This window comes from Phyllostomus discolor, chromosome 5 (assembly GCF_004126475.2).
Source record: "Phyllostomus discolor isolate MPI-MPIP mPhyDis1 chromosome 5, mPhyDis1.pri.v3, whole genome shotgun sequence".
In the NCBI taxonomy this organism is placed as follows: domain Eukaryota; kingdom Metazoa; phylum Chordata; class Mammalia; order Chiroptera; family Phyllostomidae; genus Phyllostomus; species Phyllostomus discolor.
In genome coordinates, this window is record NC_040907.2 from 55,797,215 (window position 1) to 55,822,448 (window position 25,234).

The following is a 25,234-nucleotide window of genomic DNA, read 5'->3' on the forward strand; positions in this document are numbered from 1 at the left end:
TGATTGTTATTAACTTGTTACCCCCGGTAGGGGGGCGGGGAACCCAAGTCCTCCGCTGAGAGCTCGGGAGCCGGAACCCCGAGAGTTCCGCAGCGCGCGGGGCTGGCCCTCGGCTCCGGGGTGGCCGCCTGGGTTCGCAACGCCGGGGCCGAGGAGCCCTGACGGCGGCACGCGCAGCCTGCGCGCTGGGCCCTTCATTAGCCCGCCCTGTGTGCGGGGGAGCCGAGGCTTCCGGCCGTGTGTGCGGGTTCGGGACTTCTCGTCTGTTTCTCCCCACTCCACCCCGCAGTGCCTGGGGCTCATGTCGGAAGAGTGCGGGCGGACTGCTGCCCTGGCGGCCGGGAGGACTCGGAAAGGCGCCGGGGAAGAGGGACTGGTAAGTGGGGAGGGACACGAGTGCTGGCGAGGCTGGCCGCGCGTGGGCGGCGGCCCAGGAAGAGGGGCGGCGGTCCGGTGCCTCGTCCCGGCCCAGCGGGCTCTCGCGGAGCGGGAGGAGAGAGGGTTGGGGCGGGGCGGCGTGCGGAGCTCCGCCGGCCGGGCGCGCGGAGCAGGGTTTGAGCGCCCCGGTCCTGGAGGTCAGGGGTCGCAGCCCCAGTGGGTGGTGTCTGGAGCTTGGACTCTGGACCCCGGGTGACGGCGAGGAGAGGGACCTCACGACCTGGGCGGGAAGGGGTGCCGCTGCTGGAGATAGGGCGGGGAGTCGGTGGAGGCGCCCCGGGAATCCGGGGGATGAGAGCAGGAGGGATCTAGAGCCGCCTGCGACCTCGCCTTGTGGCTTCCTGCAGGTGAGCCCGGAGGGAGCGGGGGACGAGGACTCGTGCTCCTCCTCCGCCCCGCTGTCCCCGTCGTCCTCGCCCCGGTCCATGGCCTCGGGCTCCGTCTGTCCCCCTGGCAAGTGTGTGTGCAACAGCTGCGGCCTGGAGATAGTGGACAAGTACCTTCTCAAGGTAGGGAGGAGCCGCGAGGCCCAGGGGGAGCGGGCTACCCTGGGAGCGCTGGGAAAAGAGAAAAGTTTCTTTCCGCCTTTTTCCATTCAAGTTCTCGCTTGAGGTTGTAGGCTTTCAAAGCAAAACAGACCAATCAAGGGCAACGCGTGCGGTGGGGAACGGTAAGGGAAGAAATCTTAAAATCTCCCAAGTTTTTGCAAAACAGCTTTTGTGTGACAGGTCATGGTCTAGAAGTGCCGGTCCCTCGAGTGGGTGCAATGGAGTCAGCCGCCAACTTGTAGAGGAACGGAGTGAAGAAACCCCTTTACCCGGTTCTGAAATGCAGTCCCTCCTGATTCTTTTCCCTGAGCCCGGGCTTAGGTAGCGTCTCCGCACCTCCGGTAACGCCCGCACGCGGGGCTTGCTTCGGGGAGTCCCAGGGCGGTGTGCGAGGACTGATTCCTTTTTGCAGTGTCTCTTTTCGGTGAGAACCACTGTAAGTGTTGTAACGTCTCTTTTTGCAGAGAATTTTAACGTAGTCTTGTGTTTATTTACCTGAGGCTTTTCCAAAGTAAAAAAGTCCCTAGGAGCATTTAAATACAAATCATTTCAGTATCTTGGTCCTCTCATTAAGGTTTAATACTTAAAGGCCATCCAATGGTTTTTTGTTGTTTTTTTTTTTTAATGTTATCTCCAGTGCTTGGGGGCAAATGGAAGTTGATGTAAATTTGCAAAGATAAGAAAGAAGCCTGCTAGGAAATGCTTCCAATGGTGGTGTGAGAGTACATTGTCTTAATTTATTTGTTTTATTTCTCTTAAAATATTGTGGGGGAGTTCTGGAGTATAAATTCTGGCAGGCCACAGTTCTTCATGTCATTGCCTGCAGGCGCCTGGTCCCATGTGTCTTAATCCTAATGCTCTGGGTTTTCAACTTCAATACCTCTTTAAAACCACTATTTAAACTAATGATCTCTCCTACACTGAATTAGTAGCAAACCAGTTCACTTTCTATTCCCTCTCCACCAACACCCTACCCATTCCAATTTTCAAAAGAATTAATTATAGGAGTGTATGAGTTCAAAAAGCAGGTTAGTGGGGTTCTTTAAAATTTCTACCTTAAAGTACAAAGCTGCTTCATCTGTAAGGTGGAAATAGTACCCTATAGATAAAACCCAGATAAAGCACCAAAAGATGTTTTGGTAAAAACATTAAAAAATGACTTGAGTTAATCTTTGTTGATTAGTAATTCTTAAAGTTGACAAATTAACTGGCTTTCTCGTCAAATCTACATTCTAAGAATCTCCTTTCAATGCTTCTAGACCTGGGCCTTTTTGGGTATTTGAAAATCATCTTTTGGGTCAAAAGTAGCTTATTTTCAGCACTTCCTCTTAGTAATTAGCATAATGTTTAAGAATGTTTCTGAAGGGATCTATAAAGGCTTTAACACTTCATAGCAGAGAGAATATAGAAAAACTTTATTATAAAATGACTTTTAACACACCCTCAAAAATAAAGAAGCTTCTACTATCATCTTTTATAAGTTAAAATATGTTTATATATTGTTATATATTTGTATGACACAGAATATCTAAGAAACTCAAAGTAAACTTTGAGGAAATGTGAAAAATCAGGCATTAGATCTGGCTTTAGAGAGTTAGAGGGTGTTAAGGGAGCTTTCCTTATAGGACTGGAGTCCTCCCAGACAAGTCTTCTACTTTAGTCATATTCTACTTTCTTATACATATTAGTACATTAGCTCTAACAGAAGGCTATTACTGTATGATTACATAAAAATTCTAAATTCTTAACTTTTTTTCCATTTTGATTCCTTTTTCATCCAGGTAAGTTTGAACTCACATCATTGGGAAAAAAAAAGAAAGAAAAGAAAAATTGTTAGACCTAGTACAGTATTTGAGACTATGACTTTTTTTAATATAGAAAAACACCTTATCGGGAGGCAATTAGAATAGAGTTAGAACAAGAAAAGCACAAGATGAGGTGGATGTATCTATAGCCCCACCCAATACTTCAGTGCTCTGATGTTTGGGTAGTTTTCTGGCTTGGCCTTACCTACACGCACATACACAGATTGAATCACTACCAGCCATCAGGGAAGCTTTTAATTCCTCAGAATTTTCTCTTCACCTTACTTTCCTCCCTGGAAAAGAAATGAAAGATGAAAGAGGGTTTTTTTTTTTTTTATTGTTGTTGCTGTTATGTATTGTTTTGTTTGTTTCTAGTTAACTTGGAGGAAATGTGAAAAATCAGGCATTAGAGATCTGGCTTTAGAGAGTTAGAGGGTGTTCATATCACACTGCCCTGAAGCCTGAATCTACCTTTGTTTTCAAAAAACAAAAATAAAAAATAAAATAAAAACAGGTTTGATAAGATGGAAATGCATAAGAAGGCCCTAAACAGTGGAATACAAAAGGAAGACCATACTTCTAATTTTAACTTAACTAGACTCCTTTTAGGAAAAAATAGAAGGGAAATATATCTATTTTCAGGACAGTATTCACCATTGTTAATATTTGTATTACTTCTTTGCTATTTTACATGTTTTCTTGTATAGTAAATATATACATCTTTTGTAATAAAAGGAATTTTTTTTAATTTTAACAAAAGCGGTACATAACTGTGATTGGAAGAAGCCATTGAAACTTTTTTTCCAGCTTCAAAGTAACTTTTATCATTCATGAACAGTAGTGCTAGTCTGATAGAATCTTTGGACAGATGATCTTTATTATGAAATAAGGTAGCAAAGGGTGTATATCACAATTTCCCATTTTTCCAAATTATCTAATTCTTATTTTAAGGCATTTAGATCCATCTGTAGTGTGTAACTTTTGTTTTTGCATAATATCAATTTCAAATATCACTGCTGTTCTTTTTACATGAAATTTAACTAAGCATAAACCTTATTCTTGAGTCAGTGTGACAAGAGCAAACTTCAGGAGTCTGCATTCCAGGCAAGTTCACTCCCATACACATCTATATTTGAAGGCTGAAATTGTGGTGTTTATACTATGATGGCGACCATTTAAGGTGAGGGTAATTATGATTTGTTCCCTGAACTGATGATATTCCATATTCCTACTTAGAAAATAAAAAGTGCTATGATGTGTTAAAGCACCATTTTCTGCCTCATTTCTTGAAGTATAAATGACAAACAGTACTTGGGTGCCTTTTTAGAACCACTTATAATTGGATTTATTTTTTTTTTTCTAGTAGCCAAGTCATTAAGTAGGGTTAGCAATACTTCACACCTTGATCCTATTATTTAATTTTAAAAGGGAGCTGGGGCTTCTGCCACATCAATATTTAAATCTACCTTAGCATTTCTAATTTGTAACCAAAATAGATTGTCTGACTTCTTTACAACGTTAAGTATCTTCAAAAATTTCATTTTCACTGTCTTTCTCTTTCATTTTAAACTGGTGCACAATTTATAATAATGCGGCCAAAAATTAGATTGTGGAGTTAATGTGGTTTCACTTCTTTAGCTAACACGTTTCATGGTGGGAAGAAGTTGGTAAAAGAAAAAATAAACCAGTATGTAGGACTTCGAAGTGTTCAAGAATTTTCCCTGTGTTCATAGAAGTTCATTTTTTAAAAAATTAAGTCTTCAAAGAAATAAAATAACATTTTTAACACAAAATGTACAATATATTACTGTGGTTTTTCTGGTTGCGTCTAAGAGAATACATCTACACACATGTTTATTTAAATGACACCTTTTAGTTGGAAACATTCAGACTGTTTATTAAAATTAAAATAGTAAGGGTCCAGCTTTTTAAATTGCCTAATACACAAAACCAGTGGATATCCTCTAAGTCTTAGAATGATTTCTCATCCTTCCCCCTTTCCCTTCACAGGTGAATGACCTGTGCTGGCATGTCCGGTGTCTCTCCTGCAGTGTCTGCAGAACCTCTTTGGGAAGGCACACCAGCTGTTACATTAAAGACAAAGACATTTTCTGCAAACTCGATTATTTCAGGTACATTGTGACTTTTTGTTTTAGTAAGTAGATGTTCCAAGAAATTATTACACAGAGAATTTTGTAAATAGGCTTTCTTTTCCAGTTTTACTTATAGAAGCCCAGATTTTCTTATATATATTTCAAAATAAGAATGCTTTATATTTTTGAGGTATAATATGTATTAAACCAAATAAAATAAGCATGCTTATATGTTTTGGGAATTCAGTATACAAAACTAATTTTAAATAACTATTCCCACTTTGGCAAATGAAAGCTTTAGGTGTTAAAAATAGGGACCCCTCTTTGCCATGCATAGGTATAAAGTGTGGAATCTAAGATGACTTACTGTGTGACAAAGCCCCCTGTTTGGGGGAAGGGTAAGATGAAATACCTAGGAGGGGGGAATGCAAGTTCTGTTCAAGCTTTTACCCGTTTACTGTAGAGAGGTCCCTAGTTACACACCTATAAAATGCCTGCAGATTGGAGACTGATAAACCAAATTAATCAGAATTGACTATTGCAGTATAAGAAATATACCAAATTTAATTATTCTGCCTAAAAATCCTGTTTCTTTTGTCTGCTCTTTGACCTTTATTTTGTCAAATTACATTTGCCTAAGATGTTAAATGCAACATTTTTTTTGTGGTCTCTTTGTAATTATTTAAATGTGCAGTTTTTCTAGTATAATTCAATTCTTAATGGATACCTATCTATAAATTGAAATTGAGTCATTTGAAAGCATGACTTTAAAAAATGACCATATTTTTTCTTATTTGCATTTCCAAATAAAGAATAATGTTCATTGTGAAATTGGGAAGTTAATATTATATAATGAAGTTTGTAATACTAATTCTATTGTTTATACTCAATTTCAAAAACTGATTTCAGAGAGTTTAGTGATTGATTTGAAAAATTGCTAGGTAATTTAAAGCACTTCATGAAACCCAGAGTTCTTTATTTTATGAAGTCACTGAATTTTATAATTACCAAGAATTTTTATTTCTCATCAGATATACTCTTCACTTCCTCAAAAATAGTAGCAATGTGCCTTGTCTTTTTTACTTAGGATATATTAAACTTAATTTTTTAGGTAATCTAAAGGCTTCTGTAAGATTTTGTTTCAGAGGCTTATTGAAGGTCTAGTTCCTCAGGACATGCTTATACTTCATATTTTATCATGTTCTGAAATATGTTTAGGATTAAGTTTTTCAGAATTATTTTAAAAAATGGTAAGACCTCTAAAGAAATATTCATGAATAGATACAGACACATATACTTCTCCAGACTGATGTGGACACGCTGAGCCATGACAAAGATTCTGAAAGAGGACATGACAAAGTGCCCAGTCTCTTGGACTGAAAGAAAAAAGATATATTTGTATCTGGCATTTGGTTACGATTAATCTGCATTTAGTGTTCAGATGTCTCTTCGGAAGCTTTAGGTAATGTCCCCCGTCCTCTGTGCTTAGCAGTACAACAGTTTATTCACCAAAGGAAATAATCGAGGTTTTCTTCCCTCCCTTCTTCCCAGTGTGAACAAGCTCTGTTTTTCTGGTTCTTTGATAATACCAGTTTCAAATGTGTAAGTGTTTTGACTTTAAAAAAGATATGTAAAGCATTTTTTAATTATCTCAACTTGACTTTAAGAAGTCATTTACATCTTCAATGGTATGGTTTAGTGCTTTTAGGTTTCAATCTGTAGTGTGTGTGTGTGTGTGTGTGTGTGTGTTTGTATTGTATCTTTTGCCTTGGGTAATTTGAAATGCACTGATATTTGTTACAAGAAAGATTGAAACATATTTTGTTTATTTTAAAAGGAAAGAATCCAATCTTTGTTTAAAGTAACAGTGAGGAGTTTTTTTATTTATAAATTGGTTTGAATTATGACCATATCTTATCTTGATTGCTTACCATACTGACTTTTAGAAAAATAATTGATTCCTGTTTTATTTTTAAAAGATTTAAATACTTAGCTCAGTCCAATGAGTAATATAATGCATTAGTTTAATCTCAAACTGATGAATATCTCACCAAACACTCAAATTCTTACTCCCCGCCCTTCTATTTATGCAGAAGGTATGGAACGCGCTGCTCTCGTTGTGGGAGGCACATCCATTCTACTGACTGGGTCCGGAGGGCCAAGGGCAATGTCTATCACTTGGCGTGCTTTGCCTGCTTTTCTTGCAAAAGGCAACTTTCCACGGGAGAGGAGTTTGCTTTGGTGGAAGAGAAAGTCCTGTGCAGAGTACATTATGATTGCATGCTGGATAATTTAAAAAGAGAGGTGGAAAATGGTAAATATATACTTAAAATACTTTTGAGTCTTTTGGAACAGTGAATATAGGAATAAAAACAATTTTTCCTTCGGGTCATTTGAATGCATTATTTTGTGCAGTGTAATTGTGGTAAAGCTCATTAAGCACTTCACTGTGATGGTGTCCATCTGTTTATTTGCAGGGAAGGCCATGCTGTGTGTATTAGCAGTGTGCCATATTTTTAGTCAACAGCCTTGAGTTTAGGATCTGGTTTTGCTTTTTGTAACTAGTCATTTCCCTGTCTTTGCCTTCCTAAGGATGAACTATAGATGTGTACTTAAAACTGTTTGCACTTGTGAGTATGCACTCAAACCTACAAATGGAATAGTATTTCTACAGTATTTTCTGGTGTGTATAAAAACTTGACTCCAGGGGTTTGGCAATCTAGAAGATGTATACAATTTCACTCCCAGGCAAAAGATGCAAGAAGCCTGTTATCGTATGACTGGTAGGCCCATCTGAGTTACAAACATGTGTGGTGTGTTTTTTAAATATAGGTAATGGGATTAGTGTTGAAGGCGCCCTCCTCACAGAGCAAGATGTTAATCATCCAAAACCAGCAAAAAGGGCTCGGACCAGCTTTACAGCAGATCAGCTCCAGGTAGACATGACAATGAATTTATAATTTTTGAAGCCCCTACCTACCAAAATCAACCAACCAACCAACCAACCAACCAATCTCTATGCTGTCTAAAATCATTTTTATGTTTTCAAAAAGGCTAACCTGTGGTTTTTCTGAAAAATACCTTAGTGTGAATGTATGGAATATACTTTTTGCCCTGAAATATTGATCAATATTCCCACAGTAATATGTACAAACCAGTCATTCAAGCTTTGTTTTCTGGGTTCTGTTGGCATTGATATCGAATGTGGAACCGAAATGTTTGCCTTTCCTGACTTCCTGATAAAAGCACTTTAAGCCAGGCATTGATGTTACTACATATAATTGTGACAGAAGATGAGATATTTTGGGACTCAACAGAGAGAGTTATACAATATGAGTGTGGGTCTATGAGCCACTAATGTGTGAATCTTTTTAAAAAGCTGCAATGAGTCTTTTAACAGACATGATTATACATTTTCTGAGAAGGTTGATTATGTTCCCTGAAAAGGGAGGGATTATTTTCAGCTTAGCTGCCCTAAATATAATTGTCATAGGTTTGATTTATGTAATTGTCAAAAAATTATTAAATAATTACTCCTTGCATTATATTAAAGTCTACACACATAATGGTTCTTTTTGGCTTTTTTTTTTAAAGATAAAGTCATGTTTTCTAAAAGATTAATGTGACTGAGGTATTTTACATTAAGGTAAAGTGACATCCACTGAGCACCTACCATCCACTGCTGGGTGCTATATACATTGTAACCATCTTAGCTCAGACTTTAAAGGGCATTTATACAATGTTAACAAATAAATGCAAGTAATTTTTGAAAAGTCACATATAATATTCTAAGATCTGCCAGTATTTATGATGAATACAACCGTTTCAAGAAGAGAATTTTTATTTTGTGAATGATTAAGAAAGAAATCTTGATGGGACACGAACATTCCAAGGTAACCTAACAGTGTTAGAAAACAATCTAGAATTAAAACCTAAAGCCGTTCTGAAATTTTTTCAAGTGGTTATTTTAAATTTCTTAACTTAGGCATGGAATAAATGATCAATAAGTAATAAATGAAAGTTAAGGCATTGGAAAGAAATATCTCTGTTTGAGCCCCTCTTTCCCGGGTGCGTTATGGGAAGATCACATAAAGCCCTAAATTAGAAGATATGAGTACCTTGTGAGAGACCTGGCAGAAAATGCCCAGTACCTAAAAGGTGTGTGAGAATAAATAAAGGTGTGTATAAACATAGAATCTTTAATAAAAACTATATATTTTTTATTTTTATTTATTGGTTTTTAGAGAGAGGGAAAGGAGAGAGAGAGAGACATCAGTCTGTTGTTCCATTTATCGATGCATTCATTGGTGGTTTTTTATTGATTCTTATATGTGCACTGACTGGGGATCGAACCAGCAAACTTGGCACATCAGGGTGATGCTCTAATCAACCGAGCTCCCCAGCCAGGACCATTTAGTGTTTTTAAAATTGGCCATTCCCATAAGGGCTGGCTGTAGTTTTATTTATAAAACTGATTTGATATAAGGATTTATTATTAAAATTATAATTATGAAAATTTGAAGCCACATTAGGTATATAGAGAATCTCATATAAGAAGATAAATACTAATTAATAAAAAGGGAATAATATTTGTGGTGGACTTTGTGTGCCAAGTCATATGATAGGCATTTTCTCTACATTATCACCTTTAACCTTTACAACAATTCCTTGATGTAGGTGGCCTCACCTGGAGGTGCAGGAAATCTCCTCAGGGTAGATAGCCAAAGCAATGCAAGAGAAGAGATTTGGACCTCCTCTCCAAACCTCTGGTCTTTTCATTGTGCACTGCCTCTGTGCGTTAAGAACATTCCACTTAATGGGAGTAGCAACAGCTAGAACAAGAGTGAGATTCTGAACCCTGTGAATAGCCTTAGAGTTTTAACTGCAAATGTGCACAAACTATTTAACCATGCTTTATTAAATGAAAATGCTGTGAATCATGTTTTTTTAAAAATTTAGAATCATAAGTTTTGAAAAATGAAAGCAGGAATGATGTTTTCAAAGCATGTTCCCACTTATTCAATATTTATTAGTATGGGTTGACTGAAACAAATGAGACACAATCCTTGTCCTCAAGTGGTTCTTTATAACTTGGGAATCTGGGATAGCTGTAGATTTTTTAAAAACTTGAATAATTATATTTTGCCAGAACCTCTAATAAATCAAGTGATGTACCCTCATTTTCAAATTGTCCTACCTTCAATAAAATAATAAAATATGGTAGGTGATCAGTAAGTCAATACTCTTCATGAAGTACCTGCTTTAAACAGCAGAGTTAAAATGGGAGGAATAAACAATAATTTTTAAAAATTCTTTAGAAACCTATGGAAGAAAAAGTGGTTTCTTTTTCTTTAAAGATTTTATTTATTTATTTTTAGAGAGGGTGGAAGGGAGAGAGAAAGAGAGGGAAAGAAACACTGATGTGTGAGAGGTTTGGTTTCCTCTCTCATGTACCTCCAAACTGGAGGCCTGGCCCTTGACCCAGGTATGTGCCCTGACTGGGAATCGAACCAGCAACCTTTCGGTTCACAGGCCAGCACTCAGTCCACTGAGCCACACCAACTAGGGCAAGAAAAAGTAGATTTGTACTTATGAAATAAAACACTGCTTTGTGTTGGCATGAATATTTCAAATGTCTCATTTATAAAAGTGATATTTAAGAAATTTCAGCCGATGTTAATGGCATGCTTATTGTATTTGGATGCATTTGCTCAATGATTATTATGTGCTAAGGTTAGCACATACCTTAGTCTCCTTTCAGGATGAGTTGGTCAGCTGCTACTATGCAGAACCATGACATTTCTAGCAGAATTTCTGGCCTTAAAATGATGAGTGTCTCTAGAGGCTTATTCCTTGACCACTTTAAAAGAGCTCAGAACAGGAGTAGGTTGGGTTTTGACATCATTACTGACTGGAGAATAATAAAACTAAGTTAAAATGGGAAGGGTTTTTATTGTGTGTGGGACTAAATATTGATAAGTGCATCTTTTCCTTTAGCACAGTCCAATCCTAAACAGTGTTGATTCAAGTTTTGCTTTATTTTTTGATGAAAAACTGCCTTATCAAATGTAATTTGGCTTCATTATTAAACTTGTGAAGTTGAAATACCTTTGTGAAAAGCATGCTGTTTTTTATAAATTATCAATAGTGGCTCTAAAAGCAAATGCTTTTTCTTCTTCAAAATTAAAAAACAAAGACAGTCTGCTCATTCTTTTTCTCCTTGAGATTTCTATGCTCAGGCTTCTATAAACGCAACTGTATTTGCATATGAAATAGCACATGTGATGTAGGAAAGGAAGAATGAAATGAACTTAAGTGAGATTATAAATTTTTAGGTTGATTCTACCCAGTTTTTAAAGCAAAAATACATGTACTATTTACCGAGAGTGTGTGGACACAGTTGGACAGGAAGCCAGGAATACCTTATCCTGGAAGAGTCACTCATCAGAGAGACGTTACCTGAAAAACATATAATTTGTAAACCTCTTTTAAGTTTTCCTGGAACAACTTGGGTGTTTTTTTTCACCACACTGTCTTCAGATTTTCTTCACATCATCAAGTTCATTATGTCACAAACACTATTGACAAGAAGGGGGATATGAAGACTGAGACAGTCCCTTTACCCTCAAGAAACTCACTCTCCACTAAGGAGAGCTAGACTTGCCAAAGAATTATTTAGCTATCGTGTGAGCAGTGCAGTGGCAGGAGACAGTGGACAGTGTTACAGGAGGATCACAGTGGAGAATGGAATCAATATCGCCTGCTGTAAATGGTGTCTGGGCTAGCAGAGCAGGTCTTTAGTTAGGTTGGTTGCACCACCTCCGCCCCATGCCTATAGACATGCAAAACCATGTTGAATGTCAGACTCTCTCTCTTATTCTTTATACTACTCTCTTTATATTTTATAACACTTCCCTCAATTGACTGACTTTTAACTATGAAAATACAAATATCCCACTTGATGCCTATGGTTAACCTTTTCTGAAAGAATCCAAAAACCTTAGCTTGTGCTTTGTATTCTGGTGCTCCCTCCCTCTCTTCCTGCATCTCTCTTAACCTTGTATGCTTGGTAGTTATTGGCATGTCTGTCTCTTTCTCCCGGGAAGTTGAAATCAGGGATAGTTTTTCATGGGTCACTATCTTATAGAACTTACCACAGTGGCTCCAATCCAGAGGTTCACATCAGAATCACCTGGGGACTTTTTCAATATATAGATGTTTAGATTCCAGGGACTTCTCCTTCAGTGAGCTGCTGGGTGTCTCTTTTTAAGATCCCAGACATTCCTTTGCACAGAGCAGGTGCTCAAAACAATTAATGAAGGAATGGTTACAATTCCATGGGATACATTTGTTGCACTGTGTGCCATTTGCAGACTAATACAGATGTAGGGACCTTAAGTCTGTTTAGCTCAGTAGAGGCTGGAGATAGTAGTGATGTGATTTTTGTATTTTAAAAAGTTTTTGAATGCTAGAACTTTTTTAACAGAATGGGGAAAAACAGTAAATAGACTTAATACTATTTATGCATTTTATTTGTAAGTTGTAAGAGTGGAAGAAAAGAAAAATTGAGAGGCAAGCTTTTTATGTTGCAACTCATGAGTTTTTAAAAGATCTTTACATAGCAACTTGTATGTAAATTTACAAAATATACATTCTTTTCATTTATACATATTTCCCCATATTGACTTTCAAGTAATAAAATACAAGTATCCAGTTTTCTTACTTGTCTTCTCTCCAGTCATCAAAATGCAGAAAATTGATTATTTTTAGCCACTCACTACTCACATTTTTTAAACAACAGGTTATGCAAGCACAATTTGCTCAGGACAACAACCCAGATGCACAGACCCTCCAGAAACTGGCTGAAAGGACAGGTTTGAGCAGGCGTGTGATACAGGTGATTATTTTAAATATTAATCAAGAGATACTAAAATTTCTATTCTAGGTCTTTATGAGTGTGCATTGTTTTGTGAAGACTTGTTAAAGCATTAGCTTGTCATCATAGTTTTCTTTACACTCCAAATCATTTTTTAAAAACCGTAATAATTAGCCTCCTTGGCATGGGCTATCATTTGTTAAATGATTTACTGTACAAGTTACTTCATTCAGTGCTCAGAGTGACCCTGAGATCCTCAGGCTAAAAAAGACAACTGTGGTTCCCAGCTAGATCTGGTTCTGAGGTCAGTATTTTTTCTACTTCACTAGGATTGTGTATGTGAGTGAGTGTGTGTGTGTGTGTGTGTGTGTGTAAGAGATGTTGATGGCCTTTGTTAAAGGTCCAGGTAGAAAGAGTAATCTGAACAAAACTAGGGAGGGATGAGTAAGAGTAAATTTCTGTCTGCAGATTGTGGAAGCAGAAGCTGTTGGAGCTGAGCTTGGAGGGGCCTGTAAAGGTAGAGCTCTTTCCTGAGCAGGAGAAAGCCGTGATATGTAGTTTTAGGGAGGAAAGTTTGGTGACAGTGCGTGGGAAGAATCGGGGTTGGGAGAGGATTGATGGAGTTAGACAGAGTAGTCTGGATGTCTAGGAAAGTAGTAATTTTGAAGTGAAACCTGAGTGGTGCAGTGGCCTAGAATTTGAGAACCATTCTATGACTGTGCAGTGATGGCAGGTGCTGGATACCAGAGAGCCAAAGAAAGGACCAGACACTGTAACACAGAAGCAGAGAGAAGTCAAAAGCGATTCTGAGACTGAAAGTCAAAGTACTCAAGAAAATGATGCTGTGAACAGGAACAGTAAGGTCAAAATAAAACTAGTTTTTATAGCTTGGAGGGAGATGAATTTCCATTTCTCTCTGCTAATTATACAACGATGGTGCCAAATAAAGGGCATTTTCAAGGATGAGCAGAACTCAAGCAAGAAGATCTAATGCTATGAAACTGGATAAGACCCTTTAGAAAAAGACTACAGACAGGAAAGAGTGAAGGACGGATCTTAGGGAGAGAGCCTGGTAAGAGGTGCTGTTGGAGTAAGACACAGGAACAGCCGGTGTGAATGGATGAGTCCGAGAGAGGAGCATCATGGAAGCTGAGGCATCAGCTGGGCTGGGGACAAAGATGGTCAGCTGTGTTGGTTCATCTGGGGAGATCAGGGAAATGGAAAATAATTTTAAATAACATTCAAAGCTCAAGAAATTAAGGAATTAATGCAAGCAGGATCTGGTCTCTGTAAGGCAATGCAGGAAAAGGTAGGTTTCACTCATGACACAGAACTTTCTCAGTAGGGAAGCCTACAGAAATGTCACGGTCTTCCATTGGGGGCAGCAAGTTTTCTATGACTGGACATGAAGCTTCCTTCTTCGTTGAGGTCATTCACGCACAATGGGCTGAGGCTTCCTTCTAATCTGAGACTCTGGAGCATCAGTCAGATTCATGACTACTGTGTTTTGTGAGACATTTTCTGATTCTCTGAAGACGTAAGGACCTCAGATAGACATCTCTTGTGTAACATCCATGGATTTCAGTCACCAGTACTATGAGCAAGTCAACTTGATTCCACACACTACAACTTGGAGAATATATTTATTGTTGGATGGTGGCTTTTAATATGTGAGGACTGAAGGAGGTGGAGAGAGGTGGAGGAGGGTATAGGGGGAATACATGTGATGGAAGGAAATGTGACTTGGGGTAGTGAACACACAATACAGTGCACAGATGATGTGTTGTGGAATTGTGCACTTAAACCTGTGTGATTTTGTTAACCAGTCTCACCCCAGTACATTCAATAAAAAGGAAAAAATACATGAGGATTGAATTTAAATATTCCAGATAAGATGGCAAAGGAAGGAATAGCAGCATGCAAATATTTGTACACAGGGTGGCACAAGTAGATTTACATGTTTTTGTATGGAAAATAATACAATAATGAGTATATATAAGAATAAACTATGTGTTTTGCATACTCACAAATATAAGCCTACATTTTCCTCACCCTGAATATTATTCGTATATATACATGTGTATATAATTTAAATGTATAGTTCTTCACAGTATTTTTTGAAGAAGTAAGTAGTAATCATGATCTATTTGCCCAGCCTACTTCCTAGCATTGGGCATGCTTTAGAGAAGTTAAAGAAAAGAGTTTAAATTACCAGGCCTTGATTCAGATATGCAAACTAGGTTAGGTAGAAACAATGATCTGATACACAGAGATGATCTCACCTTTACTAGCTGAGTCTACTTTGACATTAGTAACAGAGCAGATTGTCGTTGCACTAAAATCATAGAATAAAAATGGATGATTTTACTTTCAACACTCTTCACCTAGATCAAATCACTATTCACATACCCTTTCAGATAGGCGAATATATAAGTTGTATACCCTACAGATAAAGGGAAAAACAGTGCTATTTCTTTCAGTCACTATTCTGGGAATACCTTTTCATATTAAGAGTTACATCATTTTTATTGCTGCACATAGTAAGCATGGAATAATTTATTTAATTTCTAGATTTTTATTATATAAATGCTTTAGTGAGCAACATTGTATACATACCTTGCATGCTCGTTCAATTGTTTTGATAGGATAAATTTATAGAAGTGCGATTGTTGAGTCAAAAATGAAGCATTTTTAGGGCCTTTAACTGATAGCACAGAAATCACTTCCAGAACGTTTCTATCAGTTTATTCTGTCAGGAGCCATTTATGAGAGTTCCTCTTCCCCAACCCTGTCAGTCCCAAGTACTGTCATTCTTTAACATCCCTTCTGGCTTGATAATCAGAAAATGTCCTTGTTTTTAGATTTTTTCATTACCAAGGAACTTTAACATATTTGCTTATTTTGCCATTTTACAAGTTGTTTTTTGGCCCCCTTTTCTATTGGTTTGTTTCTTTTCTCGCCATCTTACTTTTACTGATTTTTATTTTCCATGTTAAATTTTTATAGCTTATCAATTTTCTGTTTATTTTTCCACATATAGAACTGTTTATATTTTTATGTATTCAGACTTTTCAATATGTTTTCTCATAGCTTTGGCCTTTTCCTTAAACATGGTTTCGGTTATTTATACCTACACTTTATCTGGAATTGACTATTAGTTACATTTTGGATAGGGATTTTTCTCTATTTTTCCTCTCAGATGATTACCTAGCTTTCTTATTCTATTTTTTTAACTTAATGATTTTTTTTGTTGTTCTTCCACTTATTTATACATTCATTGATTGATTCTTATAATGAGCCCTGACCAGGGATCACACCTGCAACTTTGGTGTATTGGGGCAATGCTCTAATCAACTAACCTACCCAGCCAGGTAGGTCTACCCAGCTTTCTTAAATCAGTATTCTGCTTTCTCAATAATTTAAAATTACATCTTTTCATACACTAAATTTTTATATTTGACCTTTTGGACTTTCAAAGAGATTAATTTTATGCATTCGTCTTTTGCAGAATGTCTGCATGGCCTGCTTTTAGCTTATATAGTTTACAGTATATAAGCTATATACTGTATATATACAGTATATACAGTATATACAGTATATATGGTTAGGTAGATTACAGTACAGTATATCTGTACTGTACTGTACAGATATACTGTACAGTATATCTGTATACTGTACAGATTAACTCTTTTTAGAGGTTTGCAAAGCAGAAGGAAGAAACTTTGTCAGTGAGGAGAGTCAGAGGACTTGTGTTGGAATTCTGAAGCTAGGTAGCCCTCATGTCAGAAGTTATTCTCTGAAGTCTGGTGTCCTTAGCTATACTTTACTGTACAAATTACTTGACACTTTGTGTTTACAAACCTCTCTCTGCTGATTGATTACCTGTTGATGATCTTTCCAAGGAGCTATTTGAATCAGCATTACGGGAGTTATTCTGCTGTTTATATCATGTCTTCTTTATATTTACTTCCAAAGTCTGGGGTTTTTTAAAAACAACTGAGTAGGTCCCACCCAATATATAATCCACTGGACACATAAGATACTTTCAAGAAACTCTGGGAACCATAGTGTTATGGATGTTAGGTTGTATGTAGTTCTCTGGCTGTATGTCTTCTAGATACTGCCCAGGAAAAGGCAGGTGGCAGCAGGTTTCTTTCATCAGTTGGAGAAGGTGTGAGTGCATCATCTTGGCTGGGTGGGTGACAGTAGTGGCATGAGGAGCCTGTGGAGAGGGCTGTGACTGGGGACTTTAGGCATGGTCTCTGTATAGGTTCCAAGAATCCAATACTCCACATTCCAGAAGAGGGAGAAGGCTTGACTTCCCACTCCTTTTCTTTGATATGTGTGTAAGTCTTGTTCCTAAAACATTCCTTGGTGCTTCCTTTCAGCCACCTGCTCAGGGCTGCACACCCCATTATATTATTCATTTTTTAATGATTTTGTTTATTTATTTTTAGAGAAGGGAAAGGAAGGAGAAAGAGAGAGAGAGAAACATCAGTGCCTCTCACATGCCCCCTATTGGGGACCTAGTCCAAAACCCAGGCACGTGCCCTAACTGGGAATCGAACCAGCAACCCATTGGTTTGCAGGCCAGCACTCGATCCACTGAGTCACCCTGATCAGGGCCATTATTCATTTTTATTTCTTTAGTTTTAAACCTTTCAGTTTATATTTCACCAGCCTTCTATTTTTGAATCCCAAGGGCAGAGTGTGTCTTAGAAATGAAGCCAAATTTTTCATATAAATATTTTTGCAGCTTCCTTCATTTCTACATTATTTAAACTGATTCTCTTTTGCCAGCCTGGGCCAGAGAGAGACTTATGCCCCCAGCCTTTCTGTGGCCTTTACCTGAAACTCCAATTTTCTTAGTTTGCTTAAAGTTTTTATTCCTCAACTTCTCATTCTCCTCAGGACAGAATTATTTGGTACGATGGCATGTAAATGCTATATTATTTTAGTAGAGTAACACTCTACAGTTAAGTTTTATCTTATGGTATGGAGCTGAAACACAGGCAGGTTTGTTGCTGGAAGCATTCTGGGCAGTCTAATCTTATCTACCTGACCTGGATGTGAAACTCTCCTTGCCCTGAATTGGCTTCCTTTATTTCTGGGAAAGAGTGGACAAGCAGGTGGTTAGCTCTTTACATTTTGTGAGCTGTTTCACCAGTGTTTGTATTTTATTCTCCTTATATATTACTGTTTTTTTGTTTGTTTGTTTGTTTTTGTTTTTTCATTGTAAGCTTGACCTTAATATGCTTACATGCTTCCTAGGGAACAGACTATGTATTCACCTGGAGAAATTGAAGCCAGAGAGTTAAAATGTGCCTGGAATAACTGAATCAAGGAGTTTGTAGAAAGCTTTAACTTCTCAGTAGGGATTTTAGTCATTTGAAAAAAAGATTTGAAATAAGTTCAGCAGGTGTCTAAGAATACATTTAGTAGTGTATTTTTTTTTTTGATCTGCTTAAAAGCCTCTTTCTGTTTCTCTTTTTTGTCCCTAACACTAGTAGCAAAATCAAGGAAACTTTTTTGGAATTCTTGAAGCCCCTTCCTCTTTTTATTTTGGAAGATGCTGATTTAGTATAGAATTGGTTTTTAAATAAATCTTCAAGTAGTTATTATTTGAGTGAAGGAAATGACCATTGGTATTTGTGTGAAATTACTTCTCTTCTGTCTACAGACCTTTTCAAAAGCTTATTTAGATTTATACTGTGCTTGTCCGGGAGAGTAGTCCAGGTTGCATCTATTTTTAAACTGAGTTGTAATGTGCTCAGGAGCTGATATGTGACATGGCTACATTGCTTTTCTCCCTCAGGTGTGGTTTCAGAATTGTAGAGCGCGCCACAAGAAACACGTCAGTCCTAACCACTCCTCCTCTGCCCCAGTCTCTTCTGTCCCGCCCTCCAGGCTGTCTCCACCCATGTTAGAAGAAATGGCTTATTCTGCCTACGTGCCCCAAGATGGGACGATGTTAACTGCGCTGCATAGTTATATGGATGGTAGGTATCCTAACATTTAACAGCTGTCTCCCAAGCAGTCAACAACTGACAACTTCTAGTATTAGATCACTGATGAGATTCACTTTTTGAAGTATTACCTCAGTAGTAGCTGAAAAATGTTGTGCGAGGTTTAGTAGGGAGCAAAACTACCCAAACACTTTTATTTCTGTGACTGTATTTTGAGGGACAAGTTTAACCACTCACTTTACAGCAAAAATACAAATACTGATATTGACTCTTAGTGCTTGATTTCTACTTAGGAAAAAATGTTTTGTTTGGTTTTTCACCTGATAAATATTTAAATTATTTATTTTCCTATGGTCAGAGAAAGTATTCACACTCAGATTTTTAGATTGGAGTTGACTTAGTTTTGTTAAAGAAACTTTTTTATTGAAATAAACATACATATAGTAAAGTGCACACAATAAATGCACATGATAAATTAATAAAATGAACATATCCATGTAAATACCACCCAGATGAAGTAGCAGACCATAACTAACACCCCAAAAGCTTCTCTTATGATCCCTTCCCAATCATTATCTTTTTCCTCCAAAGAACATTGCCTTGACTTCTAAAACATGTTTTAGTTTTGCCTTTTTGTGAGCTTTATACAAATTGAAATGTACAGAATGTATTCTTGTGTGTCGTACTTCTTTCAACTACATTGTTTATGAGATTCTTTTGTATTGTTGCAAGGATCAGTGATTTGTTTGTTTTCATTGTTGTATGGAATTCTACTGTAGGAATACACCACAATTTATCCACTCTCCGGGTGATAGACAAGTGTGCTATTTCCAGTTTGGGCTTTTATGAAATGCTGCTATGGACTTTATGGTGATTGCCTTTTGGTGCACATTAATTCACACTTCTATTTGGTATGTACCTGAGAATGGAACACAGGGTCATAAGCTACACATATATTTAAATTTTAGTTGATCCTGCCAAACTCTTTCCCATAGTGATTGAAGCAGTGTTCACTTGGACCAGCAGTGTATGAGAGTTCAAGGTGTTCTACATCATAACACTTGACATGGTGTGACTTCTTAATTTTAGCCAATTGATAGTTCTGTAGTGCTGTCTCATTATTTTAATTTGCTTTTCTCTCAGTGACTGATGAAATTGAGCATTTTTCATTGGGCATCTTTATATCTTTTTTGTAATGAGCCTATTTATATCATTTTTCTATTGATCTATTGGCTTGTCTTCTTTTTTTTCTTGATTGGTTTTCATTCTTGCTATATTCTGCATATAAAGGTTTTTTGTGGGGTTTTTTGTGTGTGTGTGATTTTATGTGTTGCAAATGACTCCTGTTCAGTGGCTTGCTTTTTTCTACTCTGTTGAGGGAATGTTCTGTTGAGCACCAGTTCCTAACTTTAATGTAGTTCACTTCATCAGTTCTTTCCTTCATGGGCAGTGATTATCTGTGACCTGTTCAAGAAATTGTTCTTACTCAATAATGATAATATTCCTGCAGTATCTTCTAGAAACTTTTGACATTTAGGTTTACAGTCCATCTGGGATTGAATTTTGTGTGTGGTGTGAAATAGGGAACAAAGCTTATTGTTATATTGTTGAAAATACTAATTTCCCAGCTGCTTTGTAGCACCATATTTGATATAAATCAAATGTCCATATGTGTCGGTTTTATTGCTGTACTTATTCTATTAATACCTAATTGTTTTAATTATGCTAAGCCTATAATTCTTGATATCCAATAGTATGAATCTTCCTATTTCATTGTTACTCAAGTTTGTGTTGCTTATCCTTTACCCCAAATTTTACCAGCTGTCAATTTCTACCCCTCAAAAAAGGAAAACAATTGAGATTTTCTACAGTCTATTGTAGGAAACTACCATCCTAAGTAGTTCTTAAATAGTCCCTAAAACTATTGTAGGAAAGACTGGGTAATAAATTTCTTTCATATCATGAACATTGTCCATTTATTAAGGTCATCTTCAAATGTTCTCACATAGTCTAGTAATCTTGTACATCTTCTGTTAGTTTTATTTATAAGTTTTTGTTTTGATGCACTCGTCACTGGTATTCCATTTGTATGTGGAAATCTAGGTTGGCAGCTATCTTTTTTCATCATTTTGAAGATATGATAACATTTTTTTCTGGCTTCCATTGTTTCTGTTGTTTAAAATATGGATAGTTAATTAGCATGAAACCACTTCTTAGGAGTCAGCTGTTGCTTTTACTCTTGCATCTTTGAAAGTAAATGTCTTTTTTTCTCAGCATTTCTCTTTGTGTTCACTTTTCAGTTTTATTATAATTACTCTACTAGAGATGCTTCTTGAATATCTAATTTGACATGTTTCTGCCCATATGAAAAAATTTCATATTGTCCAGCCTTTTGATCTTCCATGCTTTAGTCTAGATAGTCCCTTCTAGCCTGTCTTCCAGTTCACTGATTCACTCTGTCTAATATGATATAAAACCCAACCATTGAGTTCTTAATTTCAGTTCTTGTAACTCCCGTTCTAGAGTTTACATTCCATTCTATTATACAATTTCAACTTCCAAGCTGAAATAATCTATTTTGTCATTTCATTCCTTAATAAAATTGTTTTATTAATTATTATAATAAAGTCCATGTCTGATAACTCCAATATTTTTGTGGGTCTGTTCTACTGTTTTTGTTTTTTCCTCTTTGTTTCCAGTCAAGCCATGTCTTCTTATTTGCTTTGGTATTTTTTATTGTACTTCAGATATTGGATATGAAAAACTAGAAATAATTTGAGGTTCTGGGTAATAACCTTCCACCAGAGAGGATTTAGTTTTGCCTTTGGCAGGGAGTAGGCTAGGGGAAGATGAACTTAATCCAATCAGGCATCTGTCCTCAGGAGGGGTGGTGTGTGTCTGGGTTGCTACAACCTAGGTTTGGCCTGTAAGGTCCCAAACAAAGCCTGTGTTGTTTATTTTGTTTCTGTCACTTTTAACTATGGCATCTCTTCAGTGCTCCCTGATCTTTCATATTTGTTGTCCACCACCCTGCCAAAGTCTAACTCCTGAAAACTCCGCTATACATCTCAGCCTCTTATGCATTTATTTTAAAACTGTCACTAACTTGGGGAAAAGTAGCCTCATTTCATTTCTCTCCTCTTCTTGGAGTTGACTACCTTGGTCTCCTTCATATGCCTTCAGACAGATTTTTAAAAATTTTGTCCAGCTTTCCTACTTGCTCTCAGAGGGAGGTTGTGTTTGAAGCAACATAGGCCTTGCTGAGGGTGGAATCTTCATTTTAGGTTTGGTTAAATAAAAAATCAGAACCTGTATCATTGCAATCACTTACTTAATGCTAGCATCAACATTGGGTGTGTTCTCTTGAATGACTGTTGTGTTGCCTGAGTCCAATGTGTTTTGATCTATGTGTAGGGAAGAGGCAGTTAAGCATTCATAAGCGAGAATTTGGGAGGTCATCCTATCTACAGACACCTTCATAGAAAAGCTAACGACATTCACATCTGCAGACAAAGCTTATGTGTCTTTCTAGGGGCAGGGTAAAGTGCAGTGAATGGGGTATGGATGGAGGACAATAAAGTGGCGGAAGCTGTGGCACAAAATAAAGATTTAGGGGTGAACCATTCCTAGATTCCCATTTAATAATATACTCATGATGTTGAACAAGTTCATTCTTCTGCTGAGGTCAGTGGAATGAGTGTAGCTTGGCACCCTCAGGTAAAATGAATAATGAAAGCATATTAAAGCACACTGCCTTGGATTGTTTTTATTTGCTTTGTTTTTAAATCAGTTTTACTCACCCTGCAAAACTGATCCACAAATTTCTTTCTATTTTATAGCTCATTCACCAACAACTCTTGGACTCCAGCCCTTGTTACCCCATTCAATGACACAACTGCCAATAAGTCATACCTAATTTCTTTTTTCAGGGATAGAAAGGATTAAGGATATAAACTTGTCATTTATTATGTATAAAATGCCATTGAAAAGATTAGTGTTAATTTTTTATTTAACACCCAAAGCATTTCCAACATCACTTTGCTGCCCAGGTATGTATCTACAGTTGGCCTGCAAGACACTTTTATTGATTTTTTCATTTTTTTGTAAAACTTATGTTTACAAGAAGAAAACAAATCAAAACTTTTTTTTTGTATTGTCTGGAAATAGTTCACTCTAGTGTGTATCTGTTAATTTATTTGTCATCGAAAGAGCACTTTGCCTAAAAGAAAGGACTGACAAGTGTGCAAAATGTTTACAATCCTTTGTGAAATTGTAGTTTATCATTAGTTTGTATCTGTAAGTTATTGTTATAAATATTATCTGTATTTTTTTGTTACATACAACTTTATACTTTGAGGCTTGTATCTGTGAATTTGCAACTGAAATTTATTTTGCCAATGTTTTCTGATGAACTGAATAAAGCTTCTGTTGTAGCATGCCATACAAACACATTATTGTGTTTGTGGTTGATGAATTATGGCTGTAAATAACACTATAGTTTAAAAGCCCACCATTCTAAGTTTATTAAACATTTTCCATTATTGTGAGAGTTTCAGTCAATTTGTCCTTTTGGTGTGTGTTTTCGATAGTAAGTCGACTTTAATATTTTTCAAATATAACAACTCTTAATTTTAAAAAATTCATTTTGTTTTGAGCTGTGTTGGAGTATGTTTTAACAGGAAACTTATTTGTTGATTATTGCACTTAACAAAATAATTCATGAAAACATCTAATTTGACAAATTGTCTCTTTCCGACTCACTAATAAAATTAATGTGAAAGAAAAGGCAGAACACTTTTCAAAACGATTTTTTCGGGTATCCCATGTCAGAAATGAAAAATGGGCCATCAGCGTGTATTTCTTCAGGGGTGACAAAGGGGGCCGAGGAGTCTTCGGAATTTCTGAGCAATGTTTCTGGAGCAGAGACTCTGCTTTCTCTCCTCAGTGAACATTCTGTAGGGAATGTGACTCAGAGCTGAGATCTGAACTTCAGCACTTTATCCCAAGTCACAGCGGATGCTTGTCTCAGAATTATAGAAAGAGGTAGTGCACCCTCACTCATTTATGCAATTTAAAGAACTAAATCAGTACTCCTTTCTTGTCTTTCATATACCAGTCAGGAAAAATAAAAAGGTAATGAGGAAAAAAATCTTAAGAACCTTAAGTTTTTAAGTCTTTGTTTAACATAGCAGATTTACATCTGGCTGAGGACTGGAAGTAATAGTGGAGTATTTGTAATTCTATTCTGGTAATCATAAATGCAACCAGAAAGCACTCATGTGGACGTAACTAACTTACTATCTGCCTCAAACCAGAAGCAACAAAACTACATTTCACGAAGAGAAAAAGAGGGGAAAAAAACTGTTTTGTTTTGTTTTTACCTGCTACTGCACTTGGCCAAAAACAAAGAGTGACTGTTGACTATAGTCACTCTATCTAATGTGGTGAAATTGATGCTAATCACTTGGGTTTTGGTCTACCTGTCCCAGGCACGAAGTGGTGCGGTCAGCTTTACTTTTACCAGATGTCCAGGAAAGCCCTTGTAGTCTAGCCAAGCTCTGCACTGTTAGCGGCTGATAGCATTTCCCAGCTGGCTATAATTGGCATCATTTAGCTCAGGAGGTGCTTGATTGTGAGTGCTTGTTCTCCTCTCTCTTTTGTCTTTTTCCTGGACTCACCACCCTCTGACTGTTCAGAAAGTTTTTACAAACCACATCACTACCCTTTTTAGTTCCAAAGATGAATGCCCAAAGTTGAGGCAAATCTTCCATAACAGAGAGGTTCAGAGCTGTCAAAATGAGATTTATTTATTGTGCATCTAAACTTGTTAATAATGAAGTGAGACAGATATGAAAGTACTAAAAATTTATGTGATACAAACATATAACTATGTTTTAATTTCAGTTGGTGGAACACAGATGTCCTAATTTTATAACTTGAAATTAGGAAAGAATTGAAGTATTTCCATATTAGTAATGCTCAATGTAAGCATGTAGGCAACAGTGTTTATTTGCTTAAAATTTGGGGTGATCAAGCAATTTTTATGAGTATTGTAGGTAGACTTTTGTTGGACTAGCAAAGCCCTGGATAACAAGTAGTTACCTCTTAGGCATTCAGAGATTCATGAGCTGAAAGAGGGTAAAATAATAGGTTTGCTATGCAAATCAGTTGAATCACTAATTCAAACATTGACACTGAAGTTACACTAAGTCAATACCTTTAAGTGATTCTTGTTAGTAGGTAGCATAAACATTTATCAGTAATTTCACATTATGCAAACATTCTTATGAGGTCACATTACTCTTTCAAATGACAAGTACATCTGTTTTGAGTATCTCATAATAAACACGGTTAGAATCATAGTTCATGCTTTTAAAAATTGTTGCAGGCATTTGAAAGCTGATAGCCATAGTATTTCTTGAATTGGTAAATTTTGCACATAATTACTGTAGTAGCATTATGAGACTAGATGGGATCTTGGGACTTTGTTGTAGCATGGAGGGTTTTA

The 25,234-nt window shown here is 37.1% G+C and overlaps 1 protein-coding gene across 1 annotated transcript; it reads left to right on the forward strand.

Moving 5' to 3' along the window:
- Positions 1-293: 293 nt before the first annotated feature.
- LHX8 (LIM homeobox 8) lies at positions 294-23,493 on the forward strand. Its single transcript, XM_028513296.2, has 8 exons — positions 294-376; positions 786-947; positions 4,802-4,923; positions 6,978-7,198; positions 7,717-7,820; positions 12,686-12,781; positions 18,576-18,759; positions 22,566-23,493. Exons 1-8 carry the CDS (start codon positions 302-304, stop codon positions 22,640-22,642), a joined length of 1,041 nt encoding a protein of 346 aa, XP_028369097.1. The 5' UTR covers positions 294-301; the 3' UTR covers positions 22,643-23,493.
- Positions 23,494-25,234: the final 1,741 nt, after the last annotated feature.

Coding starts and splice junctions, on each gene's coding strand:
- LHX8 (XM_028513296.2), top strand. CDS start 302: ATGTCGGAAGAGTGCGGGCGGACTGCTGCCCTGGCGGCCGGGAGGACT. Junction 377..785: donor GCGCCGGGGAAGAGGGACTG/GTAAGTGGGGAG, acceptor GGCTTCCTGCAG/GTGAGCCCGGAGGGAGCGGG. Junction 4,924..6,977: donor TGCAAACTCGATTATTTCAG/GTACATTGTGAC, acceptor CTATTTATGCAG/AAGGTATGGAACGCGCTGCT.